Source organism: Protopterus annectens, chromosome 11.part0 (genome assembly GCF_019279795.1).
Source record: "Protopterus annectens isolate FY-2018-M chromosome 11.part0, PAN1.0, whole genome shotgun sequence".
In the NCBI taxonomy this organism is placed as follows: domain Eukaryota; kingdom Metazoa; phylum Chordata; order Ceratodontiformes; family Protopteridae; genus Protopterus; species Protopterus annectens.
The window spans coordinates 709,490,937-709,511,420 of NC_056745.1; the positions used below are offsets into that span (position 1 = coordinate 709,490,937).

A 20,484-nucleotide genomic window follows, 5' to 3' on the forward strand; every position below is an offset into this window, starting at 1 on the left:
GCTTCAGGCTGACTTAAGTCCGGGTGTGATAGGGGATCTGAACCAGATACAAAGTCCAGGGCGGACACACTAGATGAGACCAAAGAGTGGGGAACCAAACTTGAGGAGGCCAGAAGGGGGCAATGAGGGTGGCTTTGCTCTTGTGCTTTCTGAAGAAACTCGGGGATTACAGGAAGTGGGAGGTAAGCATAAAGTAAACTGGAGAGTAAAGCATGGACCAGAGCATCCCTGGGTGACTCCCCATGGGGGGGGGGGGGGGAGTTCAGGGCGAAAAACTCACTACACTCAGCATTGGAAGGAGAGGTGAAAGGATCGCAGCAAGGATGACCCCATTTCCGAAAGATTGTCTGTCACTGAAGGATTCAGAGGCCACTCGTAAGGCATCCAGATGGTGCTAGAATGCTGGACTTCTCCAGAATGTGCGTTGCCACCAGAAAATGGTTCTAAGAGATTGCCCACTCCCACAATCTCATAGCCTGGTGGCATAGGGGATAAGATCTGGTACCCCCCTGTTTGTTGATATACCAGACAATGGACATGTTGTCTGTCTGGATGGCAATTGTCCTGGTGGGAAGAAAAGCTTGAAGGGCTTGCAATACCAGAAGCACTGGTCTCATCCCCAGGATACTGATATGCAGATTGGTCTCCAAGGGGGACTACATGCCTTGGACCATCTGTCCTATGCAATGCCCCCCCCCCCCCAAGCTGGGAGGAGTCCGTGGTCACCGTGATTGACGGGGAAGGAAGAACAAATGGCCAGCCCAGAAGAAGGTCCGGGGACTGCAGCTACCATAGAAGAGACTCCCGACAAACCCGGGATAGCTGTATCGGGTACGAAAGAGGAAGGTCGAGCACAGCCAAGGTCCACTGCAGAATCCTCATGTTTAAGCACACAGTTGGCAGTAGAGTTATTGCAGTCGCCATCGACCCCAGCACTGGAAGAACCATACCTGCTGGGGGGGGGGGGTGGGGGGTGGGGGGCAAGGAGTTTTTAGTATAAACCTCACATGTTGCTGGAGCAAAGGTATTCTGTCTGGTGGCAGAAACACCCTGTTCTGTACCATTTCCAAGCCTATAAAATCTATCACCTGAACCGGTTCCAAGTTTGATTTGGTCAGATTGATCGATAGGTCCAGGGAAGATGCTAGGAGAAGGAGATAATCCCTGGCCAGAAGAAGCCGATGCCTGGTGGGAGCAGAGAGGAGCCAATCATCCAGGTAAGGAAGGACATGGAATCCCTGCAGTCTCAAGTGAGTTGCCACTACCACCATCACTTTGGTAAACACTCGGGGGGGGGGGGGCTGTGGGGAGTCCAAAGGAGAGTACTTTGAATTGGGAGTGATTGGCTCTCAGCCAGAAGCAAAGAAACCTTCTGGAGTGGCTGTTCATTTGTATGTGATAGTACGCATCCTGAAGGTCTATGCAGTACGTCCAGTCATCATTCTGCAGAAATGGCAGAATGGAGTGCAAGGTGAACATCCGAAACTTCATTTTGCAACAAACAGGTTCAAGGTAGTGAGATTGAGAATGGGTCTGAAGTCCCCCCATTTTATTTGGCACAGAAAAGAATCTGGCATAAATGCCTGATCCAGACTGAGCAGCCTGGCGAACTCTACAGCTGCTGTCTCCTACTGACTGGGTGGAACATCCGGGATGTTTCTCTTTGGAGTGGGGGGAGATGAAGAAACAGGACAGAATAACCTCTGGATATAATTTGAAGCACCCAATGATCATTTGTGATGGACTCCCAGGCTGCTGGGTGCAGAGAGAGAGAGAGATGACCCCTGACTGCCTCCAGAGCAGAGCAGTCGGGCAATCTCTCAGAATTGCTGAAAGGGCTAGTCCAAAAATGAATCTTGAGACCCTTGGTTCCTTGGACCCCCTCTGCCACATGGATGGGATCTGTCATTTCCCCCCTCTGCCCCTGGGGGATGGTTCACCCTGAACTTCCTGGGAAGAGTTCTGAGACTTACAAAACCACAACTTCTTACCCCTAAGCTGGTTCCTAGAGTAGGCCCGTTGCAGGGTAGAGGAGCAGATCCCGATGACAGACAAGGTCTTCCTGCCTTTCTCGCTCTGGGTAAGAGTATTGCGAACAGTAGATCCAAACAGGGTGGAACTTCAAAGGGTGTGTTCAGGAAAGATGCCTTGAAGGATTGTGAAAAAGTACAATGTCGGAGCCAGGAGTGTCGTCTAATGGCAAAGTTCATCTCAGCCGTTACTGAGGTACCCTCAGTCACATGAGAATGTGATTTCATAGACATGTTAGAGATGGCTGTCAAGGTGGCCAGTCAGGAGGAGAAAACCTCCTCCTTCTCCTCCAACATGGACCCCAGGGCAGATGCAGAAATGTGCCAAATAGTTCAGCGCATGCAGAGCAAAGGTGGCTGAAGCATAAACTTGCTTCCTAAAGCAGTCCATCACCCTAGACTCACTGTCTGGAGGATGTACTGAGGAGCTCTCCTGAGCCAGCTCCATCTTGGTGGCTGCCACAACCACCATGGCATCAGCGAGGGAAGCCTTGGACCAATGGGGCCTGTTTGGCTGAAGGCACTGAGCACCTTGTCTGGGCACTTAGGAATGGACTCAACAGTGTCCACTTCCTTTGAATCCCTGTGGGAGATGAGCTCTACCAATGGATCTGTGGGGGGGACACTGAAGATGTAGAGGGCCTTGTGCCAAACACCTCCAGGAATATAGACTCGCCAGGGCTGGGTTTATGGGAAGACCATCTACCTCTCTGAAGCAGGATCTCCACTGATATCTCCGAATGAGATTTAGGGGACCCCTGTGCTTCATCCAAATCGGTATCATCCGTGAGAGATTATGGGGGGGGATCTAAGTGCCTCCTCTTGCAAGTATGATTCTGAGGCACCTCCCTGGTGGGATACTCTGGAGAGGACTGGAAGCTTCAAAGGGTTTCTGAAAAAGAACATCCTGGGGAGGTCTGGCAACAAGCTGTCCCTGAGGAGGCAAGATGGATGACTCCAGCCCAGAAACAGAAGGAGCAAGGGTGGGCTCTGAAGAGAGAAGTGTTAAGGTTCTTGAGGAAGCTGAGAGGATCCTCTCTACCACCTTGAAGGCCGAAGGTGATCAAACCCCAGAACATAGTGCCACTGGAGCTGAAGCCACTGGCATTGGAGCCTCCCAGACCATCATCCCCAACACCAAAGGGTGAGTTGGAGGCAAGCTTCCCAGTGCCTAAGCTCAGAGGGGAAGAGACCACTCCAAAAACTTTGCAGCTGATGCCAACCACTTGGAGCAGACTCTGAAGCTACAGCTCCATGACTTGGCAAGGTCCGAGAACATCTGAGCTGAACCACTCAAGGTAACTGTTAGGATCAAGGTACAAGTGACCGTCGACGCTGACACCTCAACATCAGGAAACTCTAAAGCCAAAGGCTGGATCGAAGAAGGAAAGATCAGGAAAAATCCAGGCTTTATGCTCACAGCTCCGGAGGGGGACAGAGCAGGTAAAACCCCAAGCTGTATTTGAGCCTGGAGAAAATTCATCATCCTGTCCACCTTGGCTTTAGACAGGCTCTGAGTGGACCAGACAGAGGATGTCACTGACCCTGGCTTGGAATGGTGCCGAGGACATGCAGGGATTAGAGACTTGGTGTGGGAACTCTCTGGCTCCGGGGAGAAACAGAGCGAATGGAGTCTAGGAGAACCCTGAACCACCATGGGCCGAAACTTAGTGGGTGGCTTGGCAGAGGAAGCCCAGTCAGGAGACTACTTCCTATGCTGCTCCTGCTCTTTGTGCCTGGCCCCCTTCCTCAGGCTTCTTGGTGGGGGTTTGAACCCCTGAAGTGGAAGAGGGACCTGAAAGAAAGACACAGAGGTAGAGGGGGAAAAGGCAATTCAAAATCAACTTATTCCTCCTGTAAATAAGAGCGTGTTGATTAAAACCTGCACAAATCGAACAGGAGGAATCCAGGTGGGTCACACCCCCCCAAGCACACCATGCATAGAGTGTGGGCATCAGATGGAGGGATCTTATGCCCACACTCTGTACACTTTTTAAACCCAGCTGGCATAGGAAGGTCAACCACTGGGTAAATGCACTCACAAAACAGAGAGAGAGAAAAGAAACAGGAAGACAGAACATTTTTTTTTGTTTTTTTGTTTTTTTAAAGACCCAGAAAGCACACCAATGTGAAGTAGAGAAAAAGAGTAGGAAGAGGATAGAAGGAAAAACACCTACTTTGACTGAAAATACTCTCAGAAAACTCCTGGAGGAGCACAGAAAATGTGGTCCTGTGCTATTTGAATGAGTGGCAAACGAGATCTGAGGGGAGGAGGAAGAGTAGGGCATTATGGGTAGGGGAGAAGCTCGGATTTCATCTCCGATGCTAGTGTATACAGCCAAGTCAGATCAGAGTTCCCCTAGGCTGAAGACCGAATGAAAACAACAACTTCAGATTCTTAAATATATTTGTCAACCAAGGTAATAAGTACTCAAATATGCTGCACCATCATAAACACCAAAAACATAACTCTACATTCTACCACAGCTATGAAGCTGTTTAGGCCTTGAGAAAAAGGATTTCTGCTGCTCCCTACTAAACATCTTTGATGCACTTCTCACAGGCTTCATTGATGAGTCATTAGACAAGGCGTTATATGGTCTGTGCTCTTTTACCTTCTTGCTACTAAACCTCCCATGAAGATCTCCTTATAACTACAGCAGACTCCATAGGGCAGGTCTTTTGAAAAACTCTCGGGAAATGGAGGATAATCCCCCATGCTTGAACTTAGATGGGCTAGTCTGCCAGTGAAATAAATCTTATAACAATTTCAGATGTTCTAGTAAACATAATTCCTTGACAACACTGACATTTACCTGTATCCTTAAACAGATCTATCACAGGAAGTACAAATTCTTATCTGTGAGAGCCAGCTCTGCTGCTAGTATCCCATACTATTATAACACAAGATCCTGCATAGAAGATTTCAAAAGCTATCAGCTTCCCAGCAGAGGCTATCACATGTGATTTACTCAGGCTAATGGGGTAAGAGATGCAGACCAATGTGGGCTGATTTTGCTATTCATAAAAAGTGTGTATACCATCCAGATGGTTGTGCTGCAAGACGACTTCAGGCTGTGCTTGTAGTGAGCTTCCTGGGAAGAAATATGGCTGACAAATCATATGCGTCTTCCTCTGTTTCAGAATGTGCTGAAGTAGTTCATAGAGTACATCACCTAAAGGAGAGGCAAAAAAAAATAAAATGTAATGCATCTGCAACATGGTTTAACTATTTGTACACAAAACACTTAATTGTGGCTGATATAGCATTTCATCTTTTTCTTTTACCAATTGCAGTCATTAGAAAAAAAAGATGTATATTTTGTAGGGTATACAACTGGGATATCTACTTCTGCTGCCATTAGCTTGACTGCTTTTCCTGTTAAAACGTTGCATTTGGGAACACACATGCTTCCTCCAAGCACACATTGTAATGTTATGGAAGTGCAGTTGTGTAAAATCTTATCATAACAACAGATGTTCTTCTCTTCACTGATGCAGTATTCATCACCTAAGGGATCTCCTGCCAAGGATAGTTCAATGTCCTGCCAGTATACCAAAATCTTTACATCCTCCCAACGTGGTATGTCAACTGTCTGCTCCCCACGCAGGCACAGGGCATAAAGGTGACATACACACACTGGATACTCAGAAGTCAAGTGCCCTAGGAGATCTAGAGCAACCCCAGGAGATGGGAGAATATAAACATCCAGGAGGAAACAGAAACAAGAGAGAAAGTAGTGCAAGGAGGTAAAGACCCCGCAGTTGGTAAAGTGTTCCCAAGAGAAGAAAGAAAGATAAGGGCATAGGAGGGAGTGTCTGAAAACTGCAACAGTGAAGAGGACAAGGTTTTGGTAAGGTTTTACACAACTGTACTATATCCTTCTATGCTACTGTTGCAGTATTCATCACCTAAGGGAGAATACTAAAGCTACTGTAAAGGATGAGTGGAGGAAGGCACAGAGGGACCCTACACAAACTCATGAAGGACAGCCATGGCAAATCCTGCCCTGGCTCTAGAAATGACATACAACTTGTAATATAAAGTGGGACAGAGGACCACGTAGTAGCTTCAATGGTGGATCTAGTATATCTAAACCCTTGAAGAAAGCTCCAGAATAAGCTACTGCCCTCATAGGATCAATTCAAACTGAAGTGGACAGCTGCTTACCATAAAAAGAATAACTGGGCTCAGACAGCCATGAGGAGACAGTTTACTTTGATACTACCAAATCCAATGTCCTGAAATGAAAAGAAACAAAAAGGTGCTCAAATTTGCAGATATCTTTCATTTTATCCACATAATACCTGAGCTGTCAATGTAGACCCAAGGTGTGAAGAACCTTCTCCCTAGCAAATTGCAGAGAAGGAAAAAAGGAAGTAAACTGATTAAGAGAAAACTCATTGACCACCTTGGGTATAAAAGAAGGATGAGTACTCAAAAGACATCTCATTCCTACAAAAATCAAAAAGGAAGGAGATGCCGTCAAAGCCTGAAGTCCACATTATCTCCTGGCTGCAGAAAGGGCAACCAATAAAACAGTCTTCCAAGTACAATATTTCAAAGAATAAGAAGAATGAGCAGGAAGTAGACGAGAGCTTCCAAGACGGCTGCACCTTGGTTAACAGCATAATTCTAGCTCTCCTAGTGTGAAACAGAAACTTAGCAGAGAAAGACAGTGGATTTATACTTCTGGGTAAATTTCAGTTAACTGGCTAGTAAGTGCACTGCCTGGATGCCAGGAAAAAAGAAATACAGAGGACCTGAAGGAAAATCAGCTTCAACGGATGAGGAAAAAACACTGACTGGGAAAAGTACTGCAGCTCTTCAGCAAAAAGCAGTGCACGCTCCAGACATGGCTTCCAGTAACCTGCAGGAAAGCAGAAGACTACTGAACACAGACCTGATTAAAATAAAGGAAACACTGATGGAGTATATCAACTCAAACAACAAAAGGCTGAAAAAATGGAAGAAGCTTTTAACAGATATTCAAATGAGGTGCTAAAACTGCAAAAATCAGAGGCTGAAATGAAGAAAAGAGTGGCCGAATATGAGAATGCACAAGAAGAGATGTTTCAAAAAATAACAGAAATAGAGGGCAGAGTGTGTAGGGAAAATATGAGATTTTTTGCTGTACCAGAGAAGCTGGAAAGAATAGACTGTATTAATTTTATGAAAGCACAAATAAGCAACTGGACTGGCATTCCACAGCAGAAGTTGTTAATTTAAAGGGCACATCATGTGTATGCTCCAAACCTGACTATGAGACAGCAACCTAGACCTTTAATAGTAAAGATTCAATCCTACCAGTAGGAGGAGTTGATTCTGACAAACCTGTGGCAAAAGGACAAAGTACTAAAAGTGGGAGACAGCAGAGTGCTTGTGGAGAATGATTACTCGTATACCAGGCAGAAGAGGAGTAAATTTATATCACAATTCAGGTAATGTTGAGAAGCAAGCATGATATCAAAGCTGCTGTACCCAGCTACCTTCAAAATATTCTTCCCTGGAGGGATAAAAGCAATTTTTTATGAAGTACATGCTAAGGAAGAAATACAAAAGTATGCCAACAAAAAGTGAGCTGTGAAACAGAAGGAGATTCTGCTTCTTGTTCTTCTGGTAATAAAGACCACAGAGACACTATGCCACTGAAATTTTTTCCAATGTTTCAACAGAAAAGGCTTGAAAAAAGGAAAGAAAACACAAGAGTCAACTAGAATAATCAAGAGTACATTGGAAATAAAGCAGAGATAGGATCTGGAAGATTGAGATGAACAGGAAAAAAAACAGTAACTTCAAAACTGACAAATGTGGGATTACAAAGCAAAAATCATATTTGTGAAACATGACAGAACAAGATGATCTGGAAATACTGGACTTTTTTGACTTTCTTAAACTTGTAGAAGACTCTAAAGCATATGCCTTACTTCATGTCATTGACGTTCGGAAAAATATTTAGGAGAGGGGAAGAGGAGGGAGAAAGTTAAGTGCAAGTAAAACATTTTTTCTTAATGGTACTATATTTATAGTGCATTATTTTCTTTGCATGGTATAAAGTACAGTTTTCTCAGTTATTTTAAATGTAATGGGGATATTAATGTCAACAGGTGCTCCTGTTTTTTTTCTTTCTCCTTGTTCAGTTTTAAGAATTGTAGGCACTGCAATGTTAAAAAAAAGTCTGGTTAAAAGAGCATGACAAAAGAAATATTAGTGTGCTTTGTCTTATACTTGCATAGGGGAATGACTAAATTAAGGCCCTTAACCTCATCTAGTAACATGTTTTAAGAAAAACCAAAAGCAAGAAATGAAAAAAATACTGATTATCATAATGCTTTTTTCTTTCAAATAAATTTATGCATAGTAGCAATTTTGTATCCGATTCCTCATGTCTCCAGGAGGCAAATTGATAAAGAGAAATGGCTAGAAGATCATGCTCTCTAAAAGCATTCAAATGTTTACCCAGCTGGGAGGGCTATAAATATAAGACAAAACCAGACAGAACTTAGTAGAAGCACAGGCTTGCCCCATGCATGCATAACCTTTCTTTTAGGTTAACTCAAGTCTGTGAGTGTGGCTGTCAGTTTGGAACATTTTTCCTGTTAGCAGGGTAAAACTTCAATATTTGAAGATGTACATAGTTTTGTGTGTTATTATTAAAAAAAACAGTTTGGGGGTTACTGGGGGTGTGTTTGTTTTTTTGTTTGAAGGCTTTCAATAAAATAAAACATTTTGTAAGATGTGACATAGGCTGAAATGGACATGACAAGAAACAGCCGTATAAAAGATCAACCTGCCAAACAGTGTGTGCATGTAATACAAAAGCTAGAACTAGACATTTAACAAAAAAGCTGTTATACATAAAAGGTGGGAATAATAACTTTATAATACAATGCTTTCTGTAATGTCTTTAAATGTCAGTGGTCTCACAGATAAATACAAAAAAGAGTAGTGAACTACATTAAAAATGTAGAGTGCAAATAGCTATGCTACAGGAGACACACACAGAAAGAAATGAACATGTGAATTTGATAAAGAAAGGTTTTTCAGGATGTTTTTTTCAGTGGAATGCCTGGAACAAATGAAAAGAGGAATACTTATATTAATTGCAAAAGGAGATCCAAAAGTAATAGAAGAGTATAAAAAAGATAATCATGCTAGATTTGTAGTAGTAAGGGGTTACTGACAAGGGAGGAGGATTACACTGGCCTGTATTTATATTATTTATATGGCACCTAAAACTGCCATAATGGAGCTTAAAAAACTTGGAAGAAATAATCAGCTTTCAGCAAGAAATATTACTTATAGGTGGGGACTGGAATTTTGAGTTACAACAGTGAAGATGTGTCTGGGTGGCCCAGAAGGCAAAATATAACAAAGGAGGTTAGATTTTTGAAGAAATGTATGAAAATATTTAGCATGGAAGATATGAATTCAGTACTAGGAGTTTGGAGTGAATTTACATAATATTCTCCAAGATACAAAAACCGGGTCAGGCTAGACAGAATTTACATTTCACAGGAACATGTGCATTTAATTGAAGGTTTTGATATGCAGTCAATAACTATTTCAGATCATGCACCAATAATAACTAAAATAAAAGCACAGGGCAATGAAATAAAAATAAGACACTGGCACTTTCCCACCTATCTGTTGGAAAGATAGGAATTTAAGGAATGGGTAGTGGAGATTATTCTGGCGCTATTAGAGAAGACAGAAATTTCTTCTGAAAATATAGCTAGGGAGTGGGATAAAATTAAAGTGGAGTTTAAAAACAGGGTGGAAATAAAAGAGAGAGACCTATGGTTAAGAAGTAAAAAGAAATGATGTACTCACCATAACATTCCATCTGAGTAGTTATACTTCATTTTTCTGCAACCTGTAGGTATTCGGATCCATATCGGATCCATATCAGATCCGAGCCGGCAACGTTATAAGCATCTGCTCTGAGCTCCAAGCTCCACCCCTTACCCATAACACACCACCATCTCCTACTTTCTTTAATCAGCAACTCAACTAGAAGAAACCACACATGATCATCAAATGAGAAGGTTCGGGGGAAGGAGGGTGGAAAGGTTGCAGAAAAATGAAGAATAACTACTCAGATGGAACGTTATGGTGAGCACATAACTTTTTTATCTGAAGTAGTTAACTTCATTTTATCTGCAACCTGTGGGACAGAGTCCCTAGGTACTCAAACTCCTGGAAGGCCCTCATGGAAGGATACTCCTAAGCACCGCAGAGCCGAAGGATGCTCTCCCTCTGGAGACTGAATCCAACTTATAATGAGAAATGAAGGTATGTGACTTAGCCCAAGTTCCTGCCACACAAATGTCATCCAATGACACCGTAGACCAGAAAGCAGCAGACGTCGCCATAGATCTAGTAGAATGAGCTTTAACAGGACCAGGTGGAGACAAGCCTTTGTCTTTGTAAATTTGCAAAATACATAGTGTAATCCATCTAGCTAAGGAAACTTTAGAGCTGGCATTACTCAAAAAGGGCTTAGCAAAGGACACAAATAACTGGTCAGACTTACTTTGTTCTGTGTAAATAAAAATGAAGTTGTCTATGAACATCTAGGAAAATTAAGTTTATATTCACCCTTGTTCTGAAATTTGGGAAGAAAACAGGTGAGTTAATTGTTTGATTCAGAAGCCACTTTTGGTAAGAAAGAAGAGTTTGTGCGGAGAGAAACCCTGTCCTTATGGAAGATCAAGTAAGGGGGCATGGAAGACAAGGCCTGAAGTTCCAAAACACTCCTAGCTGACGTAATAGCCACTAGAAAGGCTGTCTTCCAGGATAAGTACTTTAAATCTGCTGATGCTGCAGGTTCAAAGGGGGGAGCAACTAAGGTATGAAGAACCAAGATAAGGTCCCAAGGAGGAACGGGGTTCTTAACTGGAAGATATAAAGGAAACGTGCCTTTAAGAAAAGCCTTACACAATCTAGAAGAGGCCAGGGCATTCCTGTTCTTACCAACAGTTGCAGTTTTACAGTGGAAGATCTGGCCCCTTGCTGAAAAATGCTGGCTAAGAAATCCAGTACCGCAGATACAGGGGCTGTAAAAGAATCCAGGTTTCTCCGAGATGCCCAAATCGAAAATAGTTTCCATTTACTGCGGTAAATCTTCCTAGTGGAAGACTTATGAGCCACCACTAGAATAGTTTTCATTGAAGAAGAAAGACCGGGAGTCCTAGCAATTAAGAGAACTTGAGCAACCAAGCTGTCAGCTTAAGGCTGTAAAGGTTGGACGGACTGGTGCCCGAAGGATGAGAAATGAGATCCAGGCAGGGATATAGAATCCAAGGAGGAGCTAGAACATGAGACCAGGAAAAGGGGAACCACCCCTGACGAGGCAAGAATGGGGCAATGAGGATCACCTTGCACCTCAGTCAGCAAGCCTTCTGAAGAAACGATGGAATGAGTGGTAACAGGGGATAAGCGTACAGTAGCCCAGGAGGCCAAGCATGGATGAGAGCATCTCTGGAGGGGGGGGTCCCCTGGTGAGGGAATCAGAGTGAAGAACTTCGTTGCACTTCACGTTGGAAGGAGATGCAAAGAGATTGCAGCAAGGCTGTTCCCACGCAAGGAAGATCTCCTCCGCTATCGACTGTTTCAGAGACCACTCATATGGCATTACGATAGCCCGACTCAATTTGTCTGCTAAAATGTTGGGAGCATCCCGGGATATGCATTGCAATCAGAAACCGACTGGTGGAGATCGCCCACTCCCAAACTCTCATGGCCTCACGACACAGAGGGTAGGATCTGGTTCCTCCTTGTTTGTTGATGTACCTGACAACAGACGGCTCCGACCAGAGGAAGAACAGTATGGAAGGCCTGCAACGCTAAAAGCACTGCTCTCATCTCCAGAACATTGATGTGCAATCTGGTCTCGATCTGGGACCACGTGCCTTGGACCATTCTCCCTAAATAATGCCCCCCCACCCAAGCTGGGAGGCATCCGTGGTCACTGTGGCTTGGGCTGTGGATGGAACAAAGGGGCGTCCCGCTACAATCTTAGGAGACTGGACCCAGCAGAGAACTGACACCCTGCAGGCTTTGCTGATGTGAATTGGGTATTCCTTGGGGAAATCCAGCCAAGAACACTGTATGGCTAGAGTCCACTGTAGAACATGCATGTGAAGACATGCACATGGGAGGATAGAAATTGCTGCAGCCATAGAGCTCAGGGCTTTGAGAACGTCCGCCACCTGTGGTAACCTGGGGCCAAGAATCAGTGATACATGAGCCCTTAGACTCTGGACCCTGTCTGGAGTGAGGAAGACTTTTAGTTGAAGGGTGTCCAGCTGTGCCACAATAAAATCCAAGATCTGTACCAGATTCAAGAGTGACTTGGGAACATTGACCTTAATCCCTAATAGGGCCGCAAGATGAAGGAAGAAGTCTCTGGCTTGACAAAAAAGACGCTTGGTGGAAGCAGCGAGGAGCCAATTGTCTAGGTAAGGGAATACCTGAATCCCCTGAAGCTTCAGGTGAGCCACTACAACTGCCATTACCTTGGTAAACACTCTGGGGGCTGTGATGAGACCAAAGGGTAGGTTTCAGAACTGGAAATGACTGGCTCCCAGACAGAAGCAAAGGAATCTCCTGCAGTTTCTGTGAATCTTGATGTGGTAGTAAGCATCATGGAGGTCTAGCAAGCACATCCAATTGCATTCTCGAAGATAAGGTAGAATGGACTGTAGGGTGACCATCTGGAATTTCTGTTTGGTTACAGCCAGGTTTAAGGCTGACAGGTCCAAAATGGGTCTGAGGTCCCCCATCTTTTTTGGCACTAAAAAGAACCTGGAGTAAATGCCTGCTCCAGACTGATCCAGGGGGACCGGTTCAATTGCTCATTTTTGAAGCAACTTGGAAACCTCTAGCGCTGCCATCTCCCTTTGAGCGGGTGGAACATCTGGGAGGCATTTTGGTTGGATAGGAGGGGCAACAAATGGGATGGTGTAACCTCTGGATATTATTTGAAGCACCCAACGATCTGCAGTTATGGACTCCCATGCCATTGGGTGCAACGATAATTTCCCCCGACTGCCTCCAGAGTAGGACAGTCGGGCAACCCCTCAGGGCTGTTGCGTGGGCCGTCCAAGAAGGGCTCCCTAGACCCAAAGTTCCTCAGACCCCCTCTGCCTCTGTGACGTCATCCGTCATGTCCTCCTCTGCCTCTGGGGGATGAGTTGTCCTGAGAGTCCTGGGAAAACTGTGATTTCCAGAACCACATCTTCTTTTGCCCTCTCTAATTCCTGGAAAAGGATCTTTGAGGGCTAGAGAAGCAGATTCCGACTGCAGACAAAGTCTTCCTGTATTTCTCACTCTAGACAAGATGTCACGTACGGTCTTCCCAAAGAGAGAAGAATCATCGAAAGGAGCATTCGTAAAAGAAACTTTGAAAGGGTCCACAAACTGACACTGTCTGAGCCAAGCGTGTCACCTCATAGCTACGTTGGTCCCAGTCGCCCCAGCTGCTCCTTCCATAGCATGAGAAAGGAGGTGCATGGATGTGTTTGACACTGATTTCAGAGTAGACATCTTCACAGAGAACAGATGCTTGTCCTCCTGCGACAGAGACTGTGGGCGACTCAGCTAACTCCGTGACTAGGTCTCGCTGCAGTCATATAACGTGTGCCAAGTAGTTAAGCGCTCAGATGGAAAATGTCGCTGAAGAATACACTCACTTCCCAAATTGATCCACCGTCCTGGATTCCTTATCCGGAGGGTGGACCGAGGAACTCTCTTGAGCCAGTTCCCTTTTGGTGGCTGCTGCAACCACCATAGCGTCCACAGGGGATCCCTTATACCATGCCTGTCATAGGGTGGAGAGAGAATTTTGTCCGGGTGCTTGGGTATCAGCTCTATGGTGTCAGGCTCCTTCTATACCCGCGTGTTGATAAGATCCACTAAAGGATTCACTGGCAGGGACACCCAGGATGTAGATGGGCCTGTGCCAAAAGCCTACAGGAACACTGATTCATCCGTAGAAGGTTTTGGGGTTGACCACCCTCCTCTCTGGTGGAGGATCTCCATGATGTCTGCAAAGGAGACATCCTCAGGAGGTGATCTGGGGAACCTTCGCCTTCATCTAAATCAGTGGCTTCTGTAAGGGACTCAGGGGATTCCAGGTGCCTCCTTTTGCATGTGTGCTTATGATGAACCTCCTCAGTGGGGCTCTCTGAAGAGGGCTTGTGAGCCATGGTGGGTTCCTCCAGGGGAACCGCCTGGGGCTCCTCTAGCATGGGCTGTCCCTGGGACAAGCTGATGGGAGTTGTAACCAAATCTGAGGAGTCTGGGTGGAATCCAAGTAAATAGGCTGGGGTCTCGATCCTTGGAGAGAACCCTCTCCACCACGTTGAATGCCGATGGAGAGTGCACCTCCTTAGAGCCCAAGGAGGAAGCTATTCCTGGGTCCGTCATGAGGACTGGGGCCAAGGCTAGGGTAGCCGGAGCTCTGAAGGAACGGCTTGGATCCGACAAGGTCAGAGCCGAAGACACATCCACCCCCTCAGCTCTGACAAGGTCGGAGCCGAAGACACATCCACCCCCTCGGGTCTGACTCCCGGTCCTCGGCCCAGAGAGCTGCTTGGATCTGAACTAGTCGGATCTGAGGAACTCAAGGTAATCACCGGAGTCGAGGTTGGAGGAACCATCAGCTCTGAATTCCCAGCCCCGAAGATCCTCAGATCCATATACCCCGAAACCGCAGGCCGGATCGGGGAAGGAGGATTCGGTGAAAGTACGGCATGGAGGTCCCCCCTCCAAAGGGAGAGAGGCCTGGCAAGACTCCCATCTGGATTTGGGTCCAAATGAATCCCCTCATCATCCTGTTCATATTAATTTCAGAAAGACTCCGAGTTGAGCGTGAGGAGGCAACAGACTCTGATCAGGCTGGTCAGTGAGAGCATCTAGAGGAAGGCCTTCACTCCGTCACCTCCGGGGAGTGGAGCCGAGGAGAAACAGGTCTCAAGACCTTGGAAGGTGGGCTGGTGTAGGACTCCCACTCTGGAGACCATTTACGGGGCCTATCCCCTTTCTTCTCTCTGTCTCTCCCTCTCCTCACATCCTTGTGTTTCTTGTCTCTTCCTTTGGCCACATCTCCTTCAGCAGGACTAACGGGAGAGTGAATCACAGCCTGAGGGGGGGGTTGGACGGGAGTTTTAGAAGCCGAGGCCGAGGCTGAAGAATCCAAGGTCGATGCTGGAAGCAGGCGTTTTGCCACAAGTTTGACCTTTTTACCTTTCAGGGCCCTCGGATTAAATCTTGCATAAATGCTGTATTGGGTGGACAAATGTGCTACGCCCAAGCAAACACACAGAGTGCGACCATCTGCTGGTGAAAGCTTAATGCCACAATCTGTGCATTTTTTAAAGGTAGGTTTTGGCTGTTCAGACATCCCATAAACAACAGCAGCCACACCTAGAAAAACCCAACACATTACCTGACCGACCACACACACACACACACACACACACACACACACACACACACACACACACACACTAAGGGAAGGGAAGGGTCTACACAAACTACCTCACAGTAACTATAAACTTTTTTTGATAACAACTGACGAACTAACTTTAGGGGGATGAAAAGGGAACTGAGAAACTCTCTCAAACCAAAAACCCAGAAAAGCACTTACAGAAAACTCTAAAGCTCAGAGCTGCGGAGATCACGATGCTGATGCATGAAGTGGCAAACGAGATCTGAGGGAAGGTAGGAGATGGTGGTGTGTTATGGGTAAGGGGAGGAGCTTGGAGCTCAGAGCAAATGCTTGTAAAGTTGCTGGCTCAGATCTGATATGGATCCTAATACCCACAGGTTGCGGATAAAATGAAGTTAACTACTTCAGATCAAGAATTACTTACAGGGACTAACAAATGTTAAAGTACTGCAAAATAGAGGGAATCTCACAGAAGAAGAAGAGGAGCAACTGTGGAATACTAAACAGAAAAAAAGGGATTACCTTGATATTATGCATGAGTTTAGAAAGATTGCTGTTAAGCAACTGTTTTTTGATAATAACTCTAGAGCACAAAAACTTTTAGCGCAATGACTCAGGCAACAGAAAATAGAAAGGGCCGTCACCAAGCATAGGGAGCTTATAATAAGGAAGGTATAACAAGAGATCCTGTACAGGTATTAGAAATATTTTGGAAACTCTATGAAAGTCGGTACAAAGCATAGAAATATGGAAATGAAGAAAATGTACAAATGGAAATGTTTATTGAAGAATTAAATATGCCAATGTTAGAGGTAAATGAGGCTCAATTACTAACAATACAGGAGAAGATGAGAGAAAACGTGATGCAAGTCCCCAGGAACAGACGGTATTCCTGTGGAAGTTTGGAAGCTATGAGGGGAAAAAACTGATAAGGATCTGGAAGGTTTTGTTTAATAGTATTTTAAGAGGAGGAGAAGTACCAACATCCTGGAAGAAATAGCTTCATACAGGCCCATTTCAGTACTAAGCCATGATTATAAAGTGTTTATATGTCTATAATAGCTAGAAGAATGGCAAAAGTGATGCAATAATTGATAAATATGGATCAATGTGGTTTTGTGAAGGGGAGGCAAACATCTGATAATATTAACAAAACACTGATAATCCAGAGGGAAGCAGAATGTAAGAAAATGCCACTGTTGTTGGTGGGTCTTGATGCAGAGCAGAGAAAGCATCTGACAGAGTAAGCTGGAACTTCATGAGTAGGGCACTGGAAACATTTGCATTCCCTGATAAAATTATAATGTTGATTAGGAGGATATATGAGGGATCGGAGGCGAAAATTAAAGTGGGTGAGTTTCCTCTCTGACAATTTCTGCTTGAGCAGAGGAACAAGGCAGGGGTGCTGTCTTTCACCTGTTACTTGCATTATATTTAGAACCATTGGCAAAGAAAATAAGGGACTCAAATTCAAGGATATGACTGGTATGGTAGTCAATAAAAGCTGTCTCTATTTGCAGATATTATTATTTTATACCTGATAAAACCAGAAAAGGACATTAGAGTGTTATGGAACATTTTGTGACAGTTTCAAATCTTTTCATGATACAAAATTAAGGCAGCTAAGAGGCAAATTATGCACGCACACATGAATTGGTTCAGCAATATCCACATTCAGGATATGTGAGAAGAGGCTAAACAAAAGATAATACAAAAATTGAAAAATTGGAAGCTCTGTTATACAAGTATGGATAATAAACTACAAGCAGTTCAAATGTTTTTAGTTCCTTTAGTCTTACACAAAGGTCAGGCAAATTTTTATTAACCAGAGAAGATGTGGACAACAATTAAAGAGCTGAGGGGCTTTATCTGGGAGGGGAAGATGGCAAGAGTCAAGTGGGATAAACTGATTCTTCTAACAGAACAAGGCAGATTGGGATTACCCAATTTGAAGGGGCATTTGAGAGCTACACAATTAAAGGCTCCTATACATAGCAGAAACCTATAATGTAAAGTGGAAAGGAATGATGATGATGAAACACGGGGGGGGGGGCTCAAGAGACAAGGAGAGACTGAGATTTTGGATGCAGACCTTTACGGAGAACAACAATAATCATACAGAATATTGCATTCATAAAGTAGCAGAAAAGTATTCTAAGAACTAAGCCAACATGGGAATGAAGAAAGGAGATTCTGCTGATAGGGATGACTGCAATTAGGTATACAGACAATAGGCAAGAGGAGGCTGGAATTTATTGGAGAAAACTGACAAAAGAACCAGGGTATTGGGAGCACATAACTACAGAGGTTAAAGTAATATAATGGGAAGAAGCCAAGAATTTATTTGGACTGCAGGTTAGAGACTGCCTTCTCTATGAAGGATCAATGCCAGAGTATAGGCAAGGAGAAAGAAACAGGAGGGGGTCCTAAACAAAAGACCAGCACTCGTAGAGTTTTTTGTAGAATCTAGAATGGAAGCTGCTGTTAAAGAAGGAATAATTAGTACAGCATATAAAATATTGCATGCGAACTATGATAATCAATCAGAGGAGGTTGGACAGGATTGGGAAGAGGGCTGGATAAGGAATTCACAAAGAAACAATGGGGGGGGATATATGTTTATCTTCTAAATATGGAAGAAAATCTTGAAGATTTAGGATTTTTGCTCGGAAATGTTTACATAGATATTTTTATACCCCAAGTAGATTTCAGAGAATTTTTCCTCAGGTAGACAGCAAATGTTGGAGGTACGATGGGGAAGAAAGAGGTAACTTGAAACATATTTTCTGGGAGTGTAATGAGTTGCCAGACTTTAAATATTTCCTGCAGGCTACTCTATTAGAAATACTGGGTCAGCAAATTCATGTAACTAGGGAAATGATTTTTCGGAGCTATGATACATAATTGGAATTGCCTAGACATAGTAAGGCCTTGCCGAGTCTAATTATGGTAGCTGCCAAAAAAAATTAATTACTAGAAAATTGAAATCAAAGTCTAAACCAACTATACTAGAAGTAGTGAATATAGGGTCTGCTTTAGTTCAGCGAACAATCAGATGATTGAACACTGTTAGTTCGAACACTAAGTGTTGAACCGGCAAAATAGCAAATGGCCGTAACAGCAAATTTTTTCCCAGGGAAAGAAATCACTGGGCCAGCCGGCCGGGTTGTGCTGTTTCCTCCAATGTAGTGCGATCTTGGAGTTGGTATATTTAAGTAGGGGGGGGTGGGGGGTGAAGCCCTCTACTTCATTTAGTGTTTAGTGTTTTTTTTGTGAACAGCGATTTTTTTCGCTGGAGAAAAAAAATCGCTGTTCTGGTTGTTCGCTGTTTTGAGTATTCGAGATTTAGGGGTCGATATAACAACGTTCGATCATCTGATTGCTCATTGTTATAATACAGACCGTGAATATAGTAACAGAGATAAAACAACTGGAAATGGGATCTTTAGAAAAGGGTAGTTGCAAATTACACAGAAAATGCGAATTGTGGGAACAGTACATACAGGGAGGCATTTGGTTTAAAAGAAAGCAGGATTTGAATGAGCTATGTAATGCTTGACTGACAATGATTGGGTAGATTATAAGCAATGTATAATATTTGCAACTAAAACTGTGTCAGTATGGTTTGTGATGTAACATGCTTGCAATTGGAATTATGATAATATGGTTTGTTTTAATTTATATAAATGTACAACTGCTTATATCATAAGTGATAATTTAATAAAGATGTTCCTTGTTTAACAAAAAAAGGAGCCTGAATCAATTTTTCAAAAACAAAATTAAGGTCCTAAGGGAGAGGAATAGTTTTTGCTTGATGGTCTGATATTAAGGACACCTTTAAGGAACTGTTTGACCGCAAAACAAAAGGCTAATGGAGGGTTCAAAGGCAGGCAAGTAAAGACTGCTGACAAATGAGCTTTAACAGAAGAATGTACCAAGCCAGCATGGAACAGTTCACATAAGTAAGAAAGGACAAAAGGGACCCCCCCCCCCCACTGAGAAGGGACCCTGGTGATGCTTGACATACCAAACAGAAAATCTTTTCCATTTAGCCATATTGGATTTTCTGGTAGTGGGATTCCTGGCCTCCTGCACAACCCTAAGCATACGCCTCACAAAAGTGGTGTCTGAATGGGATAAAAAATTGTATGACCCAAATTGTCAATTGAAGAGTGGACATGTGAGGGTAAATGAAAAAAACCCTTGTCTTGTGTGAGAAGATCTAGTTGGTGAGGCAACTTGTGTTGATTGTCCCTGGCCAAGTGAAAGAGAAGGGGGGAACAGTACTGTCTTGGACAAAAGGGAGTCGCAAGCATGATTCTTGGAGAATCATTCCTGATCTTGCTGAGGACCCTGGGAAGTACAGGAAGAGGAGGGCATGCCTACAGGAATATCCCCTTCCTAGAAAAAGACAATGTCCACCTGCCAAATCAGAGTACTTGGGACTATGGAACAGAAGTGAGAAGTTACCTGTTAAGAGGGGAGATAAAAAGGTCCACTTGAGGAATACCTGACCTATGTACTGTGTCCAGAAATACCTCTCTGTGAAGCATCCATTTGTCAGGTGGTGTCTTGAACCTGCTCAAGGAGTCCTGCCACAAGGTTGTGATCTGAAGCAATGTAAACTGCCTGAAGAGTTATTCCATATCAGACAGCCAAATCCTAGGCTTAAAGGTCTAGTCTGTAAGAAGATAAAACCTTGTGCCCCCTGTTTGTTGATGTACCACATGAATGTGGTGCTGTCTGTCTCTCTCTTTCAGCTTTTCCCGGTTAGGGGTCACCACAGCGGATCACCTTGTCTGCTCATGACTGGCAGTGGAGTTTTACGGTGTCGTGTTGCCAGCCCAGCGCCCAGCCTTCTACGGAAGGCACACACACTCACACATGCACTCACACCTAGGGCCAATTTTAGCGTGTCCAATCCACTTGCAGCATGTCTTTGGGGATGTGGGAGGAAACCGGAGCACCTGGAGGAAACCCACACGACCGCAGGGAGG

The 20,484-nt window shown here is 44.2% G+C and overlaps 1 protein-coding gene across 1 annotated transcript in view; it reads right to left on the minus strand.

The window, feature by feature from the left end:
* Positions 1 to 20,484, minus strand: part of ETV6 (ETS variant transcription factor 6) — a 1,357,390-nt gene that overhangs the window by 196,646 nt on the left and 1,140,260 nt on the right. The window contains exon 4 of the mRNA XM_044088174.1: positions 5,072 to 5,206. Coding sequence (XP_043944109.1) covers positions 5,072 to 5,206 — 135 coding nt within the window. The remainder of the gene's footprint in view (positions 1 to 5,071; positions 5,207 to 20,484) is intronic.